This window comes from Pelodiscus sinensis, chromosome 27 (genome assembly GCF_049634645.1).
Source record: "Pelodiscus sinensis isolate JC-2024 chromosome 27, ASM4963464v1, whole genome shotgun sequence".
NCBI lineage: Eukaryota > Metazoa > Chordata > Testudines > Trionychidae > Pelodiscus > Pelodiscus sinensis.
The window spans coordinates 15,162,122-15,183,802 of NC_134737.1; the positions used below are offsets into that span (position 1 = coordinate 15,162,122).

Below are 21,681 nucleotides of genomic sequence, written 5' to 3' on the forward strand. Positions count from 1 at the left end.
AGCTCAGCCCTGGGGAATTGGTTTGCTCCCAGAGTTGCGCGCTGATGGCTACGCTCCACCCCCGAGGTGGCTGCATCTCTGCGAGGCTGTGTGCGGAGCTGGAATAGCAGGCGCGCTCGTTGCAGGGGGATGATGCGGGTCGGATGGAGGTCCCGAGGCTGTCAGGTGACAGGCGGCTGCCTGCTCTTACTGCTCTTATCCGTGTCCTGTGACCGGTCCCCTCTCCGGGCAGGCCCACAAGAGGGGACTTTTACTGTGCTGGAGCCAGGGACTGAGTGGAACGGATTAGCCGTCCTCTCCTGAGCTGCTCTGCGGCGCTTTCCCGCCAGCCCTGAGCCGGGAGCCTCGCGACGAACCCGCTTACGTGGCCTAGAGCCAGCGAGGTGCCAGGACTCCTGCCCTCCTCCCCGAGCCGGCGTGTGGCTCCATGCCCTGGGACAGGCGCCCGGCCCGGTGGCCGGATCATGGCACCGCGGCGTGCCTGACGAAGGGCGGGTGGGCGAGGTGCCCGGGTCGAGATGTGCAGCCCGTCGAGCGCCATGGGCAGCCAGGCCCCAGCTCAGCTTCCTTCTCTGTCTGGTTAAAAACCCTAGAAAATACCGGCCATGCTCAACTACTTTGGTCCCCGTCTTTGTGGGAGGAGGTGGGAGGGTTGCACTCAACCAGGTTTTTTTCCACCATGTTCGGTATTTTGGGTGAAACTATCTGGCAGCCCTTCTCCCTTCTGGGCCATCAGTGCACCCAGCACCCTGTGCATGACCCGCTGGGTTCTCGTCACTTACACCCACGGGCGGGTCTGAGCCCTGCCAGCCACAGACCCCCAGCCAGACGGCCCAAGGAATGCAAGGCCAGGGACCATGGGCAGTGGGGGAAGCGCTAGCCCTGCCCTACTGCCCAAACCCCTCCCCTGGAGGGGAGCCCCACCCACCCCAGCCCCACCAGGAGGTCTGAGGCTGCCATGCTGCGGCCCAGCCCGACCCTTCCTGGTGGCTAGGGAGCAGGGCTGCAGCCAGGGCGTCGGCAGTTTTGGAAGGGCTGTGCTTTCAGTTGCCTGCCGCCCACGCCAGGGCCACTGGCCACTCGGGGCGGGAGCCCGGCTGCGGGTGACGGCCGGGTCTCCTCACCTAGCCCTGTTCTAGGGCCTCCTGGGACGGGCTTTGGGAGACCTGAGTTTCCTTCCTGCTCTGCCGCACGCTCCCAGGGGAGCTCCCCTGACCCCCTCTGGCCTCCGCTCCCGTCTGTACCGGGTACCGGGTGTGAGGGTGAGCAAGGACCGAGCGCTGTGGCCGAGGACAATGGGACTCTGGCAGTGGTGGGTGCATGCACACGCCGGGGGCGCTCTCCGCCAGTGCAGTCCCAGGGCTCCGATGCGCGGAGGGGCAGGATCACGGCTAGCTAGTTATACTCCCACCCGCCAGGCTCCGCAGCCAGCCCCCCGCCTCCCAGTAACCCGCTGCCCCGGCGCTCTCCCCTGCAGCTCTACAACGAGGAGATCCTGGACCTGTTCGACAGCGCCCGGGACCCCGACGCCCGCCACCGCAAATCCAACATCAAAATCCACGAGGACGCCAGCGGCAGCATCTACACCACCGGCGTCACCTCCCGCCTCATCAGCTCCCAGGACGAGGTGGGCGGCGCCTGGGCCCGGCTGCGCTGGGCTGTCCGGGCGAGCGGAGGGAGGGGCTGGGGCGCGAGGGGCAGAGCCCCCACTGGCCACAGGGGGAGTCGGGCACTAGCCTGCCACAGCCTCAGGGCAGAAGTGCTCCCGCTGGCTCTCCTCGCCTGGCCCTGGGGGCTCTGGCTGCCGCTGCCCTGGGACAGACTCCGGGTGCAGCTGCGCCCCTGGGTGGCATGAGGGCGCCACGGCGGGATGCCAAGTCGGTTACGTTTTCCTGTGGCAGCTTCGCAGCGCGAGGGCGCCCCCTGTCCTCACGCCGGGGGATCGGTCTGTCCGTGGGTTTCCACTCCCACCCCCAACTGCCCGGCCGGCCCCCCAAAGGGGGAGCTGTCCCCAGCTGATCTCACACCTGCAGCCCCCTTGCAGCAAAAGGGGGTCCCAGCTTGGGCAGGGTTACCCCTCTCCCAGCCAGGGCCCAGAGAGGAGCCTTCGAAACCCGCTCTCGGTGCTTGGACCATTCCTCCTCTCCAGGCCCCGCTAGGGTTGCCAGGGGTCCGGTATTTGTGCTCTGTCCCGTAAAAAAAATCAGACAATGCAGGACACGTGCAATGTCTGGTATTTTCTGTTTTTCCGACTGCGCACCGGACGGAAGCCTGGCGTGGGCGGGGGAGCGGCTGGGAGTCCCAGCTGGGAGGCAGGGACGCGATTGCCCCCGGGAGCCCTCAGTCGGTTGAGTTTGAGGAGGAGGGGAAGCCTCCTCCTCGCTCGTGCGTTTCCAGGAGCCTGCGTGGGACAGGCAGCGCCCCGGGATCTGCAAGTGCCCGAGTCAGTCCCACTCCGTGCCGGCTGATTTGCTCACACACACCCCTTTCCCGGCTGGCCAGTTCTCTCCCACTTCCCCTCCTGATCTTCCCCGGCAAGCCCCCTGCACCCTCCCAGCTCTGCTTCCCGCCGGCCGGTTCCTCTTCCTGATCTCCCCTGGCCAGCGCCACTGCACCTCCTCCCCAGCTCTGCTTCCCGCCCCCCCTTCCTCCTGGCCAGCCCCACGGCCCCTGACCCCCCCCAGCTGTGCTTCCAGCCCCCCCTTTCTCCCGACCCCCCCTTCCTCCCGGCCAGCCCTGCCCCCCTCCCAGCCAGTCCCACACGCACACACCCCGCCCATGATCAAGTGTGTCCGTTTTTTTGCGGGGGTCTGTGAGCATGTGACGCCAGGCGGCTCCTCTCTGCTGCTTGAAGCAGGTGTCCCCGGGGCGGTCTCTGCCCTGTGCGTGGTGCCAGAGCCGGCAGCCTCCTGGCCAGCTGGGACTCGTCTCATCCCGCCTCTGCTGCAGCTGCTGCTTGGGGTGCATCTGAGAGCCCGCAGGAGCCTGGGCCAGCGCGCGGGGCCCTGTGCTGTGACCCACAGGCCACCTGTGACCATTGCAAGTCCCGCCTGCCGTCTCCCTGCGGGTGCAGCACCGCGCGCCGGGCCGGACTGCAGGGGAGAACGTAGCGTGCTGGGTTACTTGCGGCTCGCTCGGGCGGGTCCAGCCCACTCCCCGAGTCGGCTCCGCCACGGGCCTGGCTTTCCTGGTAACTTGGGAGCCGGGCTGGGCCGGGGTCACCCTACAGCACCTGCTGCTCCTTCCCTCTGGCCGCTGCCCGGCGTGAGCACCCAGGGCCCCGGGGCGCCGGCTCGGCGGGAGGCTCCGCCGCTGGGGTGGAAATCTCGTCTCACCCCTTCCTGCCGTTGCAGCTGATCCAGTGCCTGAAGCAGGGGGCTCTGTCCCGCACAACCGCCAGCACCCAGATGAATGTGCAGAGCTCCCGCTCCCATGCCATCTTCACCATCCACCTGTGCCAGATGAGGGTCTGTGCCCAGCCCGACCTGGTGAGGCTGAGTGGGGGGGCTGGACGCGGAGCGGCAGCGGGATGCTCGGGGGGGCGGTGACAGCGGAGGGATGTGTCCCGTGGGGAGCGCTGACGCCGCCCCGTGTCTGCTGGCCAGGTGACCAGCCTGCCAGAGGGGTCCCAGACCTCCAGCGAGTACGAGACGCTCACTGCCAAGTTCCACTTCGTCGACCTGGCCGGCTCGGAGAGGCTGAAGCGCACCGGCGCCACGGGCGAGAGAGCCAAGGAGGGCATCTCCATCAACTGCGGCCTGGTAGGCTCCGGCGGCGGGTGGCGGAGACGGGCCAGCTGCAGGGCACACAGCCCTGGGGCGCTCTGGCTCACGAGATCCCAGGCAGCGGGAGACCTAGAGGGGACCTGGCTGCTCAAAGTCCTGGCGCAGACTCAGCAGGGAGGGGCCCGGTCGCTAGCCCAGCCCTGGGCGAGGGCGTTCGCCAGGCCGTGGCATAGGAGCAGGGTGGGGGCGAGGACTGCAGCTTGCACCCCCCTAGGGACTGTACGTCTGGAGGGCAGCGCCCCTTCCCCGGCAGTGGGTGCTTAGGGGCGGGATCGGACCCCGTGTCCCAGGCAGGGGCTCTGCCTCGGCCACTCGAGTTGTGAGAACCGTCGTGGGGTTCGGGATCTCTGTTCTCCCGACGTCAGTGCTGCCGGGTGCCTGGCACAGCCCGCCTGCCACGCTGCCCCGGCTGGGGAGAGCCCCGGGGCTGGGTCTCTAGGGCTGCAGCTCAGCCCCCCTCCACGCCCACCCTGGGAGTGACCAGATACAGGCCGAGGGGCCTGCTGAAGGCAGGGCAGTGGGGTGGCTCTGGAGTGGACTAGGGGAGCATCCTGCGTAGCCACCGCAGCTGCACCGACTGGCCCGGAGCCGCCCGCCCGCCCCCTGGTAGGAGGCTCCAATCGCCCGGAGCTGCCCCCAGCAGGGAAGGGCCCTGCCCGGCCCGGGGGAGAGCTCACGGTCCCTTCCGTCTTGTCGGCAGCTGGCGCTGGGAAACGTCATCAGCGCCCTCGGAGACCAGAGCAAGAAAGCCGGGCACGTCCCCTACCGAGACTCCAAACTCACCCGGCTCCTGCAGGACTCCCTCGGGGGGAACAGGTGACCCTGGGCCAGGGCGCGGGGTCACCCGGCGGGTGTCAGCTGCCATGGGGGGGGTGACCCGGAAAGGAGGAGCTGCACCCCCGCCGGGCGGGGGGGGGGGTGCATGGAACGGGGGGGCCTGTCAGGCTGAAGCGCTGTTTGGATTTCCTGGGTGCGTTGACGGGGGCCCAGCGGCCTCTCCTGGCAGCTTTTCTAATGCGATGGGCTCGGCCCCGGGCCCCGGTGCAATTAGCCGCTTTTGCAGAATTAGCTCTTGCAAAATGTCAGCCCTTGGCAGCCCCACTTCCAGGCCTGGGCTCGCTTAAATCCCACCCTACCTGGCTCCCTCCCTGGGTGTTGACTCGCTGCTCTGTAACCAGCAGGGGTGGGTGTGGGAGGCCTGCCCGTAGCCGGCACAAAGCAGGCTGCTGCCTGAGCCATGCTGCCCATGCCAGCCCCGTGCGGAGGGGACCCCAGGCAGGGCCCAGCCGCCGATCCCAGCCCACCCTTCCCGCCCCGGTTAGAGAGCTCAGTACAGGCCAAAAGGGGCGTGTGGCCGGAGCTGCCAGCATTGGGGGGGTGTCTGATCCGACGTGGCCCAGCTGCCACGTTGACACACCTCCCCGCCCCCGGCGCTCCGTCCTCCAGCCAAACCATCATGATCGCCTGCATCAGCCCCTCGGACCGGGACTTCATGGAGACCTTGAACACGCTGAAGTACGCCAACCGGGCTCGCAACATCAAGAACAAGGTGGTGGTGAACCAGGACAAGACCAGCCAGCAGATCAGCGCGCTGCGGGCCGAGATCGCCCGCCTGCAGATGGAACTCATGGAGTACAAGGCGGTAAGGGGCTTGCTTACGAACTGCCCATCCAAGCCAGCCCCTGCCCCTTGGGCTAAGGGAGCAACTGGGCTTGTGGCCGGCGGCTAGAGGGAGCCCCATGTGCAGGCACAAAGCCTGTGTGATAAACACCTGGAATCCTCGCAGTCACCGGTTCAAATCCCAGCTGCAGCCTTGAAAAGTGGGAGTGGGTGTGTTGGGAGGGGGGATTCCTGCTCCTCCCCCCACACAGACCTGGCCCCGTTGTGTGTGCAGCTCCTTGTCTGCTGGCCTTGTCCCGCCCTGTCCCCCCCCAGTGCATGCTGGCACTGAGCACCACCCCAAAGATGGCGCAGTAGCTTGTGGGGAGCACTGGGACCCTGCAGGGTGCACGGGACACTGAAGAAGGAGGCGGTTAAAGGGCCGTGCATCCTGCTACGAACAGGGAGAAGGCTTTGGGCGCTTTCGGAGCTCGGAAGACCCCCTCCTCCCCCCGGCTTTATGTCCCTGTCCCACACGGCATGCCGCAGCCCTTCCACTTCGCCCCCAGCTTGTCCGGGCTGGTTTCCCGAGAACACGGAGCATAAGAACGAGGGGTCACCCAGTGAAATGAACAGGGAGCAGCTTTAAAACAAACCAAAGGACGTTTCTTTTCATGCAGAGCATGGTCGGCCTGTGGAACTCCTCGCCGGAGGAAGTTGTGAAGGCCAGGACTTGAACAGGGTTCAAAAAAGAGCGAGATAGATTCATGGAGGTTGGGTCCATCGATGGCTGTTAGCCAGGCTGAGGAGGGTTGGTGTCCCTGGTCTCTGTGTCAGGGGCTGGGAATGGGGGACAGGGCAGATTCCCTCTGGGGCACCTGGCCCTGGTCACTCAGCAGACAGGACACCGGCTTGGATGGGCCTTTGGCTCTGACCTGGTCTGGCCGTTCTTATCTTCCTAACACCAGCCCAACTGCAACCGTTGCCTGTCCAAGGGCTGAGTCTCTTATCGCCCCAGGCCAAGAGCTCATGGAGTACAAGGCGGTAAGGGGAGGGGACAGGGCACTGGGACTTGGGAGCCCTTGCTGTGCCCCAGACTCCCCGCGTGACCTTGGGCAAGTCACTTAGCCTCTGGGGCTCAGTCCCCATGTGGCCAGCGGGTAGCAGCTCTGCCTGCTATCTGGGGGTGTGGCCGGTGCTCAGATGCTGCTGTTGGGGGGCTCAGGTCAGCACCTCCACTGAGCAAAAGGCCTTGATGTCACATCCGCAGCCCCAGGACCCTGCCTGCCTTCGTGGCGTCTCCCGCTTTCCCTGCCCTCTTGCTGTGGCTGGGTCGTCCCCCCCCGGCGCTCAGGGGGGCTGACGGAGGCTGGGCTCCCCTTCTCCCCCCAGGGCAAGCGTGTCGTCGGGGAGGACGGGGCGGAGGGCTACAGCGACCTGTTCCAAGAGAACGCCATGCTCCAGAAGGAGAACGCCGCCTTGCGCATGCGGGTGAAGGCCATGCAGGAGGCCATAGACGCCATCAACACCCGCGTCACCCACCTGATGAGCCAGGAGGCCAATTTGATACTGGCCAAGGCAGGTGAGGCCAGGCCCCTCTGGAGGGCGGGGGGTTGCGGGGGAGCAGGGACCATCCTGCTGACACTGCTGCCTCCCCGGAGCTCCGGGCTGCTCCGCATTACTGATCCCAGTCCTGTCGCTCCAGCTGACGGCAACGAGGCCATTGGGGCTCTGATCCAGAACTACATCCGGGAGATCGAGGAGCTCAGGTGGGTGCGAGCCGCCTCCTCCCCTTCCGCCCGTCCGAGGGGGGCCGCGTACCGCGCGGGAGAACCCGCAGACAGGCAGCCCAGGCCCGGGAGGGGTGCTGATCTGGTTCTGGAGGCCCGGATTCCCTCCCTGGCTCTTCCGCTGCCCACCTCGGTGACTGGTGCCATGGGACTGGGTTCAGACAGGCTCTGCCACTGAGCTTGTGTGACCTTGGGCACATCACTTGCTCTCTCTCACCTTTGGTCTGACTTGACCGTTTAGATGGGGCAGCGGTCGTCTCCTGGGGGCGTGCAGCCCCCCGCACAACAGGGCCCTGGTCTCGGCTCTCTGGGAGCTAGTGAACTCGTAATAAAAGCCCCCTTTGGAGATGGGAACGCCTGGGTCCTGTAGGGTGTCCTGCCCGGCCCGGCTGGTGCGTCGTGGCACAGGCACCCCTCCTTTCTGCAGCGTCCCCTGGGAGCAGAGCCCCGGGCCCCTTCGACTGCAGTGAGCGAGGGACGTCTCTGCTGGCCCCCCCTTAGAGGTCGGGGGGGTCTCTGTCCCCCGGGGGCGGGGGGCCTGAACATCTCCCCGGGCTGGCAGGTCTCCGTAACCAAGAGCCCCTCGGTCCCCAGGACAAAGCTGTTGGAGAGCGAAGCCATGAACGAGTCGCTCCGCCGCAGCCTGTCGCGGGTCTCCTCCCGGCCCCCGTACTCCCTGGGCTCGTCTCCAGGGCCGGGCCTGGGGGCACTCAGCAGCCCCATGGTCTCCATGGAGGCAGAGGCCTCGGAAGTCCTTCGGCGGGCCAAGCAGGACCTGGAGCGGCTGAAGAAGGAGACCAGGCAGCGGAGGAAGAGGTGAAGGCCAAGTCCCTGGCTGGGGGCGGGGGGCGGCTATTCCGGGTCCTCCCATCACTATAGGACCATAGTTACTGGACACCCCTTCTCCCTTGGCTTCCGGCACGCTCCAGACACCCTGCCCCCACCCCACAGCCATACAGCAGGGAAGTGGGGTGCCTGGTTTCTCTGCCTCTGACTTGCCAGGCGACCTTGGGCGAGTCCCTTCCCCTCCGTGTGCCTCAGTGTCCCCATCTGTCATTACTGCTGTGATCGCTGACTCTCTGGAGGGTGGGAAAGCTGGGCTCACGGGGGGCTGTGAGGGGCGTTGGGCGTGTGTCCCCTATGGGGGCCACGTGCCAGGGCTGCCCCGTCTGGGGGCTCATTCCGCTCGCCTCTCCCGGCAGCCCGGAGAAGGAGGCCTTTAAGAAGAGGCCGAAGCTGCAGCAGGAGAACGGGGACGAGACGGACGAGAACGAGGTGAGGGAGGCTTCCCCGTGGAGCCGATCGCTAGCCCGACCGCCAGCAGCCTTCCCCGTGCCTCGGCGGCGCTCGGGCAGCGGGGCCCCCTGCCCCTGGGAGGGGGGGTAAAGCCCAGCCGGGCTGTGGGAGATTCTGGGGGGCAGGGATATGCACCCCATAGGGCAGTCAGCTGCTGTTTGCCCCCACACAGGTGTGGGGAGTGGGGGCAGGGCATGGGCTGTGGATGGAGAGTGGGAGGGTCCCGGCTGCCCCCTGGCGTGCCCTGTTGCCATCGGACACCCAGGCAACCAGCCCCAGGCCTTTCCGTGCAGCCGGGCTTCCTCCTGTGGGGGGTTCAGCCCCCCTCTCAGCGGAGCGAGGGGCGCTCCCAGACACCGCCCCCCCGCACACCCACGTCCTGACTCGGGCGGGATCAGCCCTGCCCCTTGGGATGAGGGCCCCGGCTCACACCGTCGCCCTGCCTCTGGGGGGGTGTCTGGGGCTACAGCATTTGGGGCTGGCGGGAGCAAGAGCCTGGGCCGATGGGAGAAGGCCCCGTGGGGCCTGACCCCCAATGTTTCCCAGGAGGAGGAGGAGCGGGAGGAGAGCGGCTGTGAGGAGGAGGACGAGGACTCGGGCAGCGAGGAGAGCCTGGTGGACTCCGACTCGGATGCTGAGGAGAAGGGTAACGCCCGGGCCTGGCGCCCCCTCTGCCGAGGCGGGGCGGGGGCTGCAGCCGGCCCTCGGGTGAGCTGGGCCGGTCTCAGCTGGGCTTGCCCTGCGGGAGCTCGGTGGCATGGGCCTGACTGCCCGGCTCTGTGATCCTGCCCACCTCAGCCCCTCACGTGCTCCCCCGCCAGGGCTGCCTGGCTCTCCCCGCCCCCCCCCCCCCCGGGTCCAGGGCTGCCTGGCTCTTCCCCCCCCCCCCCCGGGTCCAGGGCTGCCTGGCTCTTCTCCCCCCCCCCCCCGGGTCCAGGGCTGCCTGGCTCTTCTCCCCCCCCCCCCCCGGGTCCAGGGCTGCCTGGCTCTTCTCCCCCCCCCCCCCCCGGGTCCAGGGCTGCCTGGCTCTTCTCCCCCCCCCCCCCCCCGGGTCCAGGGCTGCCTGGCTCTTCTCCCCCCCCCCCCCCCCCGGGTCCAGGGCTGCCTGGCTCTTCCCCCCCCCCCCCCCATTCCCGGGTCCAGGGCTGCCTGGCTCTTCCCCCCCCCCCCCCCATTCCCGGGTCCAGGGCTGCCTGGCTCTTCCCCCTCCCCCCCCCCCGGGTCCAGGGCTGCCTGGCTCTCCCCCTCCCCCCCCCCCGGGTCCAGGGCTGCCTGGCTCTCCCCCTCCCCCCCCCCCCCGGGTCCAGGGCTGCCTGGCTCTCCCCCTCCCCCTCCCCCCCCCCCCCCCGGGTCCAGGGCTGCCTGGCTCTCCCCCTCCCCTCCCCCCCCCGGGTCCAGGGCTGCCTGGCTCTCCCCCCTCCCCCCCCCCCCCAGGTCCAGGGCTGCCTGGCTCCCCCCTCTCCCCCAGGTCCAGGCTGCTGACAGGGGACAGCAAAGGGGGCAGTTCCCCGGGGCCCAGCGATTCAAAGGGTGGCAGTCGCGACCGTCAGAGCCTCAAGCCCTCTAAGTCGCTGCCACCGCTGCGTGTTGCAGGGGCCAGTGCGCTCCGGGCGGCGTTCAGGGCTGGCTGCTTGGCCCCCCGCCCCTTCCGCCTGAGCCCACAGAGCCTGTCTGCTCCCAGGGGGCTGCCTGGCTGACCGGCTCCCCCCCCCCCCTCCCCCAGTGGTGAATTTCCAGGCTGACCTGGCCGACCTGACCTGCGAGATCGAGATCAAGCAGAAGCTGATAGACGAGCTGGAGAACAGCCAGCGGCGCCTGCAGACCCTCAAGCACCAGTACGAGGAGAAGCTGATCCTGCTGCAGAACAAGATCCGTGACACCCAGCTGGAGCGGGACCGGGTGCTGCAGAACCTCAGTACGGGCTGGCCCCCCACCCCCACCCCCACCCGGCTGGCCGGCTCCCCACCCCACCCCCGCATGCCGCTGCAGAAGAGCCCAGGGGCTTTTCCGGGTGCCCAATGAGCCCAAACCGGCTGTGCCCCTCTGGCAGTTCCCACCTATTGCCACTGGCCGCTCAGTGTCGGGCTTCTCCGCTCGTGGGGCTGGTCCCTCTCCAGGGTCCCCACTTAGTTTGGCCACTTGCCGGCAGCTTGCTTAGGGCTAGGCCTGGTGGTCCCGTGACCTGGGCAGCTCACTGGGGTAGGTCCTGTGGAAAGTGCTGAGGCCTTCGCTCCACCGGTGCCTTCCCTCTGAGGAGCTCCGAGCATGTTAACGAGCTCTGCGCCCTTGTGAGACAGGCCACAAAGGGTGGTGGCCCCGTGGGGAAACTGAGGCACGGAGCTGTGCCCAAAGCGCCCTGGCATCTGCGGCGAAGCTGGCTCTAGAGCTCAGATCTCCCAGTGAGAGACTTGTGGCTTCCCAAGGCAGGAGAGCTCCACCTCCGGGGCCCTTCAGTCCTGGGCATGTTCCGAGCTGGGCACCACTAGCACCTCTCACCGGGGCCCCCGACCAGCCGCGTCTCCCTCTGGGGAGGAACGGCAACGGCTGCCGGGAGGACGGCGCATGGCGTGGGGCCTGCACCCCGGCACCGCTCTGCTCTGGGGTTATTGCTGTAAAACGGGCCCTCGCTGGTCCAGGCTACTGTCTCCGAGCGGCTGGCCCAGGCAGGCCAAGGGTTAATCTCCGGCCTCCCCAGGAGGGTGCTTTCCCGGGGAAGGCGCGTGGGGGCTCCGCCCAGCCCGGCGCGCTGAGCCTGCCCCCCTCCCCAGGCACCATGGAATGCTACACGGAGGAGAAGGCCAACAAGATCAAGGCGGACTACGAGAAGCGGCTGAAGGAGATGAACCGGGACCTGCAGAAGCTGCAGGTGGCCCAGAAGGAGCACGCCCGCCTGCTCAAGAACCAGTCCCGCTACGAGCGGGAGCTCAAGAAGCTGCAGGCTGAGGTGGCCGAGATGAAGAGGGCGAAGGTACCTGGCTGGGCGAGGAGGGGGCCAGGGGGGTGGGGACACAGAGACCTGGGCGGGTGCTGTCCTGTCTCCGGGGGGGCGGTGCCTGCTGGGAAGTCTGTCTGTCTGTCTGACAGGTGCCTGGGCTCCCCCTGCCCAGCTCCGGGGGGGGGGGGGGGGTTGTGAGGGGAGCCCCCTCGGCCTCGCCAATGCACCTGCCCGTCCCCCCGCAGGTGGCGCTGATGAAGCAGATGCGGGAGGAGCAGCAGCGCAGGCGGCTGGTGGAGACCAAGCGGAACCGGGAGATCGCCCAGCTGAAGAAGGAGCAGCGCCGGCAGGAGGTGAGAGCCGCGCCAGGGGGCTGTGGGCAGCACCGCTCCGGCTGGGCCTGTGCCTCTTGCTCGGTGCGCAGCTCCCATGCCACCTGGATCGGGGCAGCAGGGAATGTGGGTTTCCAAGGGGTCTGGGCCAGCCTGAGCCCAGAGCCCCTGGCGTGCAGGGGAGCCCCTGTGATGGAGCAGGGGAACCTGCAAAGCCGGCCAGAGCCGTGGGAATGGCTGAGCAAGGGGGAGGGGGAGCCCTGGGTCCCTGCCCCCCATTCCTGCCATTGTCTGTAGTGGCTCCTGCCCCATCAGGACTCAGTGGGGCTTGGCTTCTCTCTCCCAGTTCCAGATCCGGGCCCTGGAGTCCCAGAAGCGGCAGCAGGAAATCGTGCTGCGAAGGAAAACCCAGGAGGTGAGTGCCAGCCCGGGGCCTGCGGGGTCTGGAGAGCCTCTGGCGGCTGTAACGCGGTGGGTGCTCAGCCCTGGATGGCGCCTCGGCCGCGGGCAGGGCCCTGGGGCCTCTCCTGGCAGAACAGGCCAGGCTGGGTCGTTCCCAAGGCGCTGGCCCTCGGGCGCGTTTCATGGCGGGAGTGACCGGGGGAGGGAAAACGCTGGCTGTGTCCGTCATCCCCCTCCCCATCCGGGCCCGGCTCCCGTCCAATCCACAGCAGCTTCCTCTGGGTCCTGGCAGCGGGTCGGTGGCGTCGTTCGCCGCTGACCGTGTCCAGGCTGCCTCCGACCCCGTCGGTGCCTCGGGGCCACCTCGGGGCCCGCGGTCCAGACACCTCCCCAGCCCTTCCCGGTGCATTCTGGGAAACTGCTGCCTGCTCGGAGAGCCTGGACTCTCTGGAAAGGGGCTGCAGCTGCTCCCAGCTCGTTTCCCCGGCTCTGGGATGGGGGGCGTGACGCCCCTGCGGGTGTTCCCCGGGGGGCCCAGCCCTCAGGCACTGCTCTCCCCCAGGTCTCCGCTCTGCGCCGCCTGGCCAAGCCCATGTCGGACCGGGTCGCCGGGCGGGCGAGCCAGAAGCCAGCCCTGCTGGACTCTGGTGCGGAGGTGTCCGCCGGCACCACCTCCTCGGACCCGGAGTCCGGCTCCCGCTCGGTCTCCAGCATCGTGCGCCAGTGGAACCGGAAAATCGACAACTTCCAGGGAGACCCTTCGCCCTCCATGAATGGGGCGCGGCCCGTCAGGTCAGACAGGGCTCCCCAATCCCTGACCCTCACCGCCTCACTCCCTGCTTGGCCCGTGGCCCTGCTTACGGGGGGTTAGCCGGGACGGGAGGGCGGTCCTAGGGCCCACAGCACAGGAGCACGATGGCTCTATAGGTGTGGGTCAATCTGCCTCTTGGTTTGACACGGGGGACTCGCCCAGATGGCTGGCGGCAGCCCCCATGCGTGAATGCCCCCGTCCTGAGCACTCGTGCATGGCGGCTGGTACCCGTGGGTCTGAGCCTCCCAGAATCCCTGACCCCAGTGCTGGTACCTGTGGGTCTGAGCCCCCCAGAGTCCCTGACCATGACCCATGCTGGTACCTGTGGGTCTGAGGCCCCCAGAGTCCCTGACCACGCCCCATGCTGGTACCCGTGGGTCTGAGCCCCCCAGAGTCCCTGACCACACCCCTTCTGCTGCAGGAAGAAGTTCCCGAAGAAGGGGACAAGCCAAACCTTCAGCAAGGCGGCCCGGCTCAAGTGGCAGTCGCTGGAGCGGCGCATCTTCGACATCGTCATGCAGAGAATGACCATTGTCAACCTGGAGGCCGACATGGAGCGACTGATCAAGGCGAGGAGGCGCGGGCGGGCAGGGTGCGGGCAGGGCGGGCGAGGCGCAGGCAGGGCGGCGCCCGGCGGGGTGGGTGCTGGGCAGCGCCGGCTGAGGCGTTCCTTTCCCGCCCGCAGAAGCGGGAGGAGCTGGCGCTGCTGCAGGAGGCACTGCTGGGCAAGAGGGGAAAGCTGCAGGCCGAGAGCCCCGAGGAGCAGAAGAGCCTGCAGGAGCTGAACGAGGAGATCGAGGTGCTGACGGCCAACATCGACTACATCAACGACAGCATCTCCGACTGCCAGGCCACCATCATGCAGCTCGAGGAGAGCAAGGTGCCGGGCGGGGAGCATCGTGTGCTGTCTGGGCGGGGGTGGAGAGTTGGGGTGGATGGGGCTGGCACGGGCTGGACTCTTGCTCCAGGCAGATGAAGCATACGGGGTGCAGGAGGTCGGGGTGCCCTGGGGCAGGTTGGGAGGCTGACAGGGAGCTGAAACGTTCTGCCCTGGGTCCCTACGCTTACCCCGGAGCTCCCCTCCTCCCTAGACAAGCATCAGGGGCCGTAGCTTGCAGGGCCCCGGTCCGGCTGCCGTCTCTGTCTGGGGGGGCTGTGACAGGCTCAGGTCGGTGGGTTCCGGAGGCTGCCATGGACACCAGGCTACGGTCGTGGCTGTGGCTGTGGCTGCTCGGGCTGGCGAGGCTGCAAATCGGCCCTCCTCAGCAGCGCGGCTGCCCGGCGAGGCCAGGGTGCAGGGAGGCCCGTAAACGTTGGGTCGTCAGGGTCTCCATCCTGCTGGGGGGCTATTTGCAGAAGGGGGGGCCGAGCGCCCCGCTGGAAGTTCTGCACGTGCTGGCGCCGGTGCCAGAGCCACACTCGCTCCTGTCCGTGTCGGCGTCGCTGCACCTGGCTCGCTGCCAGGCTGCAAACGCGCTTGGACCGGGCTTTCTCCGTTCCCTGCGCGTCTCCCGGCAGACGCTGCCTCGCCCGGCACAGGGAGCCCCGCGGCTCAGAGCAACGCCGAGGCCTGGTGTAATGTGGCAGGAGCACACGGAAAGGGCGATTGTTTAGAAACAGGGCCCACTTTGCCCAGAGCTTGGGCAGACCCCAGCAGTGTGTGTTTCCGCTAACAGTCCCGTCACATCGCACCTGGGAGTCAGCGAGGTGCTCAGAGCAGCCTCCGGGGCAGCGCAGGGAGCGGCCCGGAAATGCCGTTTGCTTCCGTAGGAAATGCGCCCTGGGAAAAACAAATCCATGTGCCGTTTCCCCCTCCCCCCGGGGAGACACGGGAAGAGCTGTGGGTGTGCAAACCTGCGTGGAGGTGCTGGGAACCGAACCGGCGAACTTGCGCGGAAAGCCGCGTTCAGGCGCGGGGCGTTTGCCGAGGCCCGGCTGTGTAACAGGAGGGAATTTGGACCGTGCTGGTTAATCCAAAAGCCATTTTTAATCCTGGGGACCCACCCGAATGCTGGGGCCTCTCTGCTTGTGTGTCTGCTGCAAAGACAAGCCCACAGCACGGAGTCTCCGAGCCCCGGGCCGATTGCCTTGGGCCGCAGGGCTCAGAGTACACAGGGAGACACCCGCCCTAGGCCCGGAGCCCCGGCTCTGTAACCTGGTCCAGGCAGCCCAGGGGGAACATTGCGGCGCTACTTTCAGGCCCGTGGCGCAAGCCTGGCTCCGAGGGGGCTGGTCTTTCCGTGTGGCGGGGGGTGACCCCGGCTAGCACCACGTGGCTCTGCTCTCCTGGTGCCCGGAGCACGTACCCAGGTTTAGTGGTGCATGCTACACTTACACTGGGCTGCTCCAGTGCGCCGGAGCAGGTAGCCACCTCCCAAAGGGCGGCTGTTCGTGCTGGGCCATAGGTCAGCCTCGCTGTGTGTCTCCGGGCCGGGGGTGTTCCGCACCCTGGGGAGCCATAGCTCTGCTGGTACCGGTTCCCCAAGTGATCCTGCCCTTGCTCTGCTCTGGGTGCCTGGCTAGCGAGCAGCCCCCTCGTCTCCGAGAGCTGCCGGGGCCCCTGCTGGCGTGTGCTCATGCACGCTGTTGGCAAGCCAGGCCTCCAGGCCATCCGCAACAAGGGAGGTTTCGGTTGGCATCAGAAAAAGCGTCCTACCAGTCAGGGTGGTGAAACACTGGAATAAGTTGCCCAGGGAGGTTGTGGAATCTCCATCCCTGGGGATATTTAAGAGCAGGTCGGACAGACGCCTGTCAGGGATGCTCTAGACGGTGCTGGATCCTGCTGTGAGAGCCGGAGACTAGACTTGACGCCTCTCGAGGTCCCTTCCAGTTCTACTGTGCTATGAGCTGCCCCCAGAGCCCTGCGTCCACCAGTCCAGGCTCAGGGGGCTGGCCCTCTGCTTTCGGCCCCAGCTCCGGGGCAACGGCCGTTCTGATCCCCTCCCTCCGGTCTCTCCTGCTCCGTAGGAGGAGCTGGACTCCACCGACACCTCCGTGGTGATCAGCTCCTGCTCCCTGGCCGAGGCGCGCCTGCTGCTGGACAACTTCCTCAAGGCGTCCATCGACAAGGTCAGCGGGGCGCAGGGGGGTCTCGGGAAGCCCCAGAGTGGGGTGCCAATCGCAGCGGGAGGGAGGCTGGCCCAGCCCAAGGCCACTGTCCCCAAGCAGCAGCTGAGCGAGGCTGGTGTGCATCCTGGGACAGGGATCGGAGCCAGGATCCCACCCACCCGCTGGCCTGCCCTGTGCGCTGGACTGAGGCCCCTGCTCCCTCCGAACAGGGGCTGCAGGTGGCTCAGAAAGAAGCGCAGATCCGCCTGCTGGAGGGGCGCCTGAGACAGACGGACGTGACCGGCTCCTCCCAGAACCACGTGATCCTGGACGCCCTGCGGGAGAAGGCCGAGACCCACCCCGAGCTGCAGGCGCTGATCCACAACGTGCAGCAAGGTGGTGCCTCGCTGGGCCCCCCAAGAGTGCCGTGCTCTGGCTGGCAGGGGAGCAGCAGTCCTGGGGGGGGGGGGCTGGCAGCGGCTGGGAAGGCTTGGGTTGCCCCCTTGCCCCTGCAGTCTGCCCACCCCGGGCCCTTGGCTTTGCTCTGACCCTGGGGGAGGTGCGACAGGCCCACGTGGTCGCAGCTGGCGAGGATTCCCCGGCAGTGCTGGGGTGGCGCAGGGTTCGCAGCACGATAGCAGGGTGTGGGGGCCCCCGTGGCGCCGTACGCGGCTCTGCGGCTGCCCGCTGGCTGGCTTTGATCGGACCGGCCCGTGCAGAGCCCTCCCCCCCGAGCGCTGACACGCCCTGTTGGCTGCTCCTTGTGCAGAGAACGGCTACGCCAGCACGGACGAGGAGATCTCGGAGTTCAGCCTGGCCTCGGACGGGAGGTGAGCGCGCTGGGGAGCAGGCCGCGTCCCAGCCCCTGGGCGGCGGGATCTAGGGAGCGATCGCGCTGGCCCCCACGATCACGTCTCTGGGGCACTCGCTCTGTTCTCCAGACCTGCCCGATCAGAGCCAGCCCCTCTGTGCTCAGACCCAGGCGTGCAGGGGCCAGGCGGAGCTGGGAGGGGAAAGGGCGGGACCAGGGGAGGGCCCTTGGAGAGTGGAGGAGGCTGGTGACAGGGTGGTAAGGGGCGGGGGTTCGGGGCCGCGGTTCCTCTCTTTCGCTCAGTGTTTCTCAAACTGGGATGTGTAGGGTGTCCACAGACAGTTCCTCCCTCTCGGGGCTAAAGCTGGCTCCTTACCTGCCCTGACTCCACATGGCTCCTGGAAGGGCCCTAGGTGTAGGAGCAGCCAGGAGGGTTCTGCGTGTTGCCCCACCTGAGTGCCGCCGCCCGAAGCTCCCATTGGCCGGGAATTGCAACCCACGGGAGCTGCGGGGATGGGGCCTGCATACTCCCTGGCTGCTCGCGCACCTAGCACCCCCTTCTGGGAGCTACAGTAAGCGCTGCCAGGACCTCTCACCCCAACCCACTGCCTCAGCGTGGAGTCCCCTCCTGCATCCTCATCCCCGGCCCCTCCCGGGACCCGCACCCCCAGCTGGCGTTCCCACCACTCCCGCCACAGCTCAGTGAAAGAGTGAGGGCGGGGAAGAGCAAGTGACAGAGGGAGGGAGGATGGGGCCCTGGAGAAGGGGGGCAGGGGGTCCCAAATGTTTTTAATCCAAATGGGGGAATTCGGGCTGCTGAAGTTAGGAACTTCCTGTTCTAACCTGTTAACCCCTTGTGTTCCCTACAGCGTCTCCCAGTCTCTCACCATGAAGGGCTCGGCCAGCCAGGACGACTTCAAGTTCCAGGTCAGTCCTTGGCCGCCGAGAGGCCCGGGGCACTGTGGGCTGCTAGCTAGAGCTGGGCCTCGGGGCCCGTACTTAGTGTGCTCCCCACTGGCCCGGTGCCGGCCCCTAGCAGGGCTTCCCCAGGGCTGGGATGCCACGAGGAAGCGGGCCTGGAGCTGCAGGAGCCCCAGGTGTGGGCTGAGCCTGGTGTGTTTCTTTAGCACCGTCTGACCCCCGAGTGCCACGTGGTTGGGCTGCACTGAGCCCCGGGGAGGTGTCTGGGTGCTCCCTGGCCACACAGCTTGGCACGGGGGTGCTTGTGAATCGGTCACGCCGGCATGGGGCCCAGGCAGAAGCTGCCCTAGATCTGCCACCGCTGGCAGCTCGGCCCCAGGGCTTTCTGGAGGTGAACGGCCAAGGGGCACCTGCTCCACGTGCCACCTCAGGGCCCTGACCAGCCCCCTCCCTGTGCCGCGCCTAGGGGGAGCCCAAGCTGTCCGGCCAGATGAAGGCTGTGTCGGCCGAGTGCCTGGGACCCACGCTGGACATCTCCACCAAGAACATCACCAAGTCCTTGGTGTCGCTCATGGAGATCAAGGAGGACGGGATTGGCTTTTCCATCCGGGATCCCTACTACAAGGACAAGGTCTCCCGCACCATCAGCCTGCCCACCCGCGGCAGCACCTTGTAAGCCGGCGAGCATGGGCCCCACGGGTTTACAGCCCCGGGGGGCAGGTGGGCTGGGCCACCGAGCTCTGCCCTGAGCCTCGAGTCGGGACTCCTCTCGGTCGGCCCAGCCTGTCTGGGGACACTGGCCGTGGGGGACGGGATCGGGGAAGTGGAGATGACTGGATTCGTCTCGGAGGGACGGGGCGTCCGGTCTCCACCGCCCTTACCGAAGGCGTGGAGCTGCCTGCCCTGGCAGCAGAGTCTCGGTGGCGATGCCACGGGACCCGCACTCGCCGCGCAGACCCTCGTGCCGCCTGGCTCGGGCGTGGATGTGCGCGCTCCCCGGGGTCTGCTCGCTTGCTCGGGTCGGCCTGCTCCAGGGGGGGCGATTGCTGACCTGTCTCGCTCTGCTCTAGCCCGCGGCAGTCCCGGGGCGCGGACACCTCGCCTCTGACCCGGAGGAAGTCCTACGACCGTGGGCAGCCCGTCAGGTGAGCTGGGGAGCGGCTGGGGAGGAGCAGCCGGAGCCCGGGTGTAGTGCCGGATCCAGCTGGTCCTGCAGGTGCGGGCCAATGGGCGGGCCCCCAGACCAAGCTTGTAATCGGGGGTCTCTTTCTGAACACCCCGGCCCAGGACTTCGGACGCAGGCTTCACGCCACCCTCGTCCCCGCCCACCAGGCCGCGCAACGACCGCAACGTCTTCTCCCGCCTCACCAGCAACCAGAGCCAGGGCTCCGCGCTGGACAAGTAAGAGCCTTGGGCGCCAGGAGCGGGCGGGGGCATCTCCGGCGGGCCCAGCCCCACCAGCAGGCAATGGCAGATGCGGACTCCCATGGCGGGAAGAGCCCCCAGAGCTGGCAGACCCACTGGGGCCTTTGCCACCCCCGCACCTGGCATCCTGGGAAGCGAGCGGGGGAGGCAGGGAGCTGCGCTAGAACCTCACGTGGGTAGCAGTCCCCCTGGGTGGCGGCCCGATGCCAGGCCTGTGTGTAACCCCATCGATTGGGGGGGCTCGTTGCTCCCCCTCTACTGGCTGGGCCTGGCCTCGGGTCTGGCCCTGAGCTACCGAGCCTGGGCCTTTACCTCAGGCACAAGCAGCTGCTGCTGTGAGCCTGCCTGGCAGGTGTCTGCCCTGCCGACGATCCAGCCAAGGCCCCGGTGGCGCCCTCGGAATAGGCCCCACGTGCTGCCCCGGCCGTGGCCCTGTGTGCGCACACGTGTCCCCGGGGGCTGGGCTCACAGCCCCACTAGCAGCCCTGGGCTCTGTGGCTCCTGCTTGTAGCTCTGCGGGGTCCCGGCTCGGCCCCAGCATGTTGGCCAAAATGGTGCCCGCTGTGCTGGCTGCCAGCCCGGGGAACGAACCCGGGAAGCCACTGGCTGGGGGTGGCTGCGCTTCCCAAGCAGGTGAGGTGGGGCCAGGGGCTGTGAGCGGAGCCACCTCCCCCACCAACGCGTGGGGCTCGTCTGCACCAGCTGGCCCCAGCCCTGGTTCTGTGGGGCACTGGCTGTGCCATCGCTCTGCCCCTTCAGTGCCCTGCTCCCTCTCCTGCTGTGCTCAGTGGGGCGACGCCCGCGGCTCACAGGCCCTGGGCCCCTGTGGGTCTGACACCTGCTGGGCGGGCCAGCTTTCCAGCAGGGTCCCTGAGTGCTCCTGCTGCCAGGGCTGGGGCCGTTTGGGGGTCTCCAGTGGCAGGCTGTGTGGCTCCCACGGAGGCAGGAGCCCACCGTAGGGCACTGGCCCGCCCCCGGTGGGGGCAAATTGACCTTGCTGCTGTTTCCATAGACAGCCCCGAGGGGGGGAGGCAGCAGCCGTCTCCTCTCATCTCCCCATAGAATCACTGCAGCTGCTTCTCCCTGGGGGTGGGCGATGATTTCGGATGGGGGGGGACAGAAGAATTTGGAAAGTGGTGGAGGGCCACACACTTCCAGGGTATTAACAGAGGAGATGCAGGGTCTGGGATGGAGGCCGGGTGCAGAAGGGAGCTTGGGGTAGGGGATCGGGGTGCCGGGGCAGGCTCTGGATGGAAGCCCAGCTAGTTTCTTGGGCCGGCTCCCTGCCTGCCGAACTCCTGCTCCAGCTGTGGGGCCATGAATAGTTATGACCCTCAGGTGCTGCCTGTACTTCAAATAGGCAGCTCCCATTGGCTGGAAAGCCGCCAGTAGGATTGTGTGCTGGGGGCGGGGGCAATGTGTGATGCCTCCCCCCTTTCCCACTGTTCAAAGACAGACGGTCCCACGGTCCCGTTGAGTGGCAGGCGGGGAGCCTGCCTGCTGCATCGACAGGCTGGATCTGGCCCAGAGCCGCATTTTGCCCAGCCCTGTGCTAGTGTCGCGCAGGCAGAACCGAACCGGGGACCTCGGGAGCTCAGTGCGGCTCCGCTCAGGCTGCCGAGCACTGGCTGTTCTCTCTGGAGTGGGGTGGTGGCCCTAGAAGGGACAGTGCCCCGCACCCAGCAGGCGTGGGGGTTAACCACACAACGGCCCAGAGCCGTGGGGAACCCGGGGCCAGGTGGGTCCCTGCCACCAGAGCTCTGTCTTGAGATGCCTGGGCCGGGGGGCCACGGGAAGACGAAACCAAGCCTGGACGCAGGGATCCCGGGGCGAGGTCTCTGTGCTGCCCTGAAAGGCCTGGTGTGCCAGCCGCGTGTCCCTTCTGCTCCTTTGCCCCTTCTCTCTGGTTCTCTGTCTGCTCCTCCCTTCTACCCTCTGGCTTGGACGCAGTAACAACGCTCCACTCTCTGACTCCGCTGCCGCCCCCGCTGGAGTTTTTTCTCCCGTAACCCTGCTAATTTTCTGTCCCTAGGTCTGACGACAGCGACTCCTCTGTCTCGGAGGTGCTGAGGTACACGCCGCTTTCCTTGGGTCGCAGCTCGCCCGCTTTCTGTCCTCCTTGCGTTGCTCCCCCGCCCTGCATGCCGAACCCGGCTGGCCACGCTCCGGCCTTGCTTTGCTAAATCTAACGGCACTCCGTCCTGGTGCTGCTCTTGCTGGCTGTGTCCCTTCCCCTCTTCTCTGCTCCCCGCATAGCCCCCGCATGCTGCGTCTGGCTGTGGAAGTCCCGTTCCGCCTCCAGGGCTGAGCCACGGTCTGGAAGTGTGGGGCTGGGTGTGGGGCTGTGACTGGGTGGGGGCAGCTGCATGCTCTGTTCTGCCTCGAGGGCCCGGCGGGCCGTGGCGATCGCTTGCACTGCGGTAGCCTAGGGACTTCATGGCCCCGGAGCGCCGAGAGGCAGGGCAGCCCAGCTGCTGGAGCCTGGGGCTGCCGGAGAGGCCGGGCTGGGCCTTCAAGTCAGACGTC

The 21,681-nt window shown here is 67.6% G+C and overlaps 1 protein-coding gene across 3 annotated transcripts in view; it reads left to right on the plus strand.

The window, feature by feature from the left end:
- KIF21B (kinesin family member 21B) overlaps positions 1-21,681 on the plus strand; it is a 62,846-nt gene that overhangs the window by 29,102 nt on the left and 12,063 nt on the right. The window contains exons 4-28 of one of the 3 annotated variants that reach the window (XM_075910516.1): positions 1,478-1,627; positions 3,354-3,488; positions 3,606-3,761; positions 4,486-4,601; positions 5,232-5,427; positions 6,777-6,966; positions 7,090-7,153; positions 7,769-7,990; positions 8,377-8,449; positions 9,017-9,116; positions 10,194-10,385; positions 11,239-11,438; positions 11,651-11,758; positions 12,084-12,152; positions 12,702-12,931; positions 13,372-13,519; positions 13,636-13,830; positions 15,918-16,019; positions 16,229-16,394; positions 16,768-16,828; positions 17,679-17,736; positions 18,197-18,402; positions 18,801-18,875; positions 19,018-19,131; positions 21,188-21,226. In XM_075910516.1, the coding sequence (XP_075766631.1) occupies positions 1,478-1,627; positions 3,354-3,488; positions 3,606-3,761; positions 4,486-4,601; positions 5,232-5,427; positions 6,777-6,966; positions 7,090-7,153; positions 7,769-7,990; positions 8,377-8,449; positions 9,017-9,116; positions 10,194-10,385; positions 11,239-11,438; positions 11,651-11,758; positions 12,084-12,152; positions 12,702-12,931; positions 13,372-13,519; positions 13,636-13,830; positions 15,918-16,019; positions 16,229-16,394; positions 16,768-16,828; positions 17,679-17,736; positions 18,197-18,402; positions 18,801-18,875; positions 19,018-19,131; positions 21,188-21,226 (3,365 nt within the window). Of the gene's footprint in view, positions 1-1,477; positions 1,628-3,353; positions 3,489-3,605; positions 3,762-4,485; positions 4,602-5,231; positions 5,428-5,462; positions 6,429-6,776; positions 6,967-7,089; positions 7,154-7,768; positions 7,991-8,376; positions 8,450-9,016; positions 9,117-10,193; positions 10,386-11,238; positions 11,439-11,650; positions 11,759-12,083; positions 12,153-12,701; positions 12,932-13,371; positions 13,520-13,635; positions 13,831-15,917; positions 16,020-16,228; positions 16,395-16,767; positions 16,829-17,678; positions 17,737-18,196; positions 18,403-18,800; positions 18,876-19,017; positions 19,132-21,187; positions 21,227-21,681 lie in introns of those variants that run through there. The other 2 variants (XM_075910517.1, XM_075910518.1) reach the window with 2 other exon arrangements.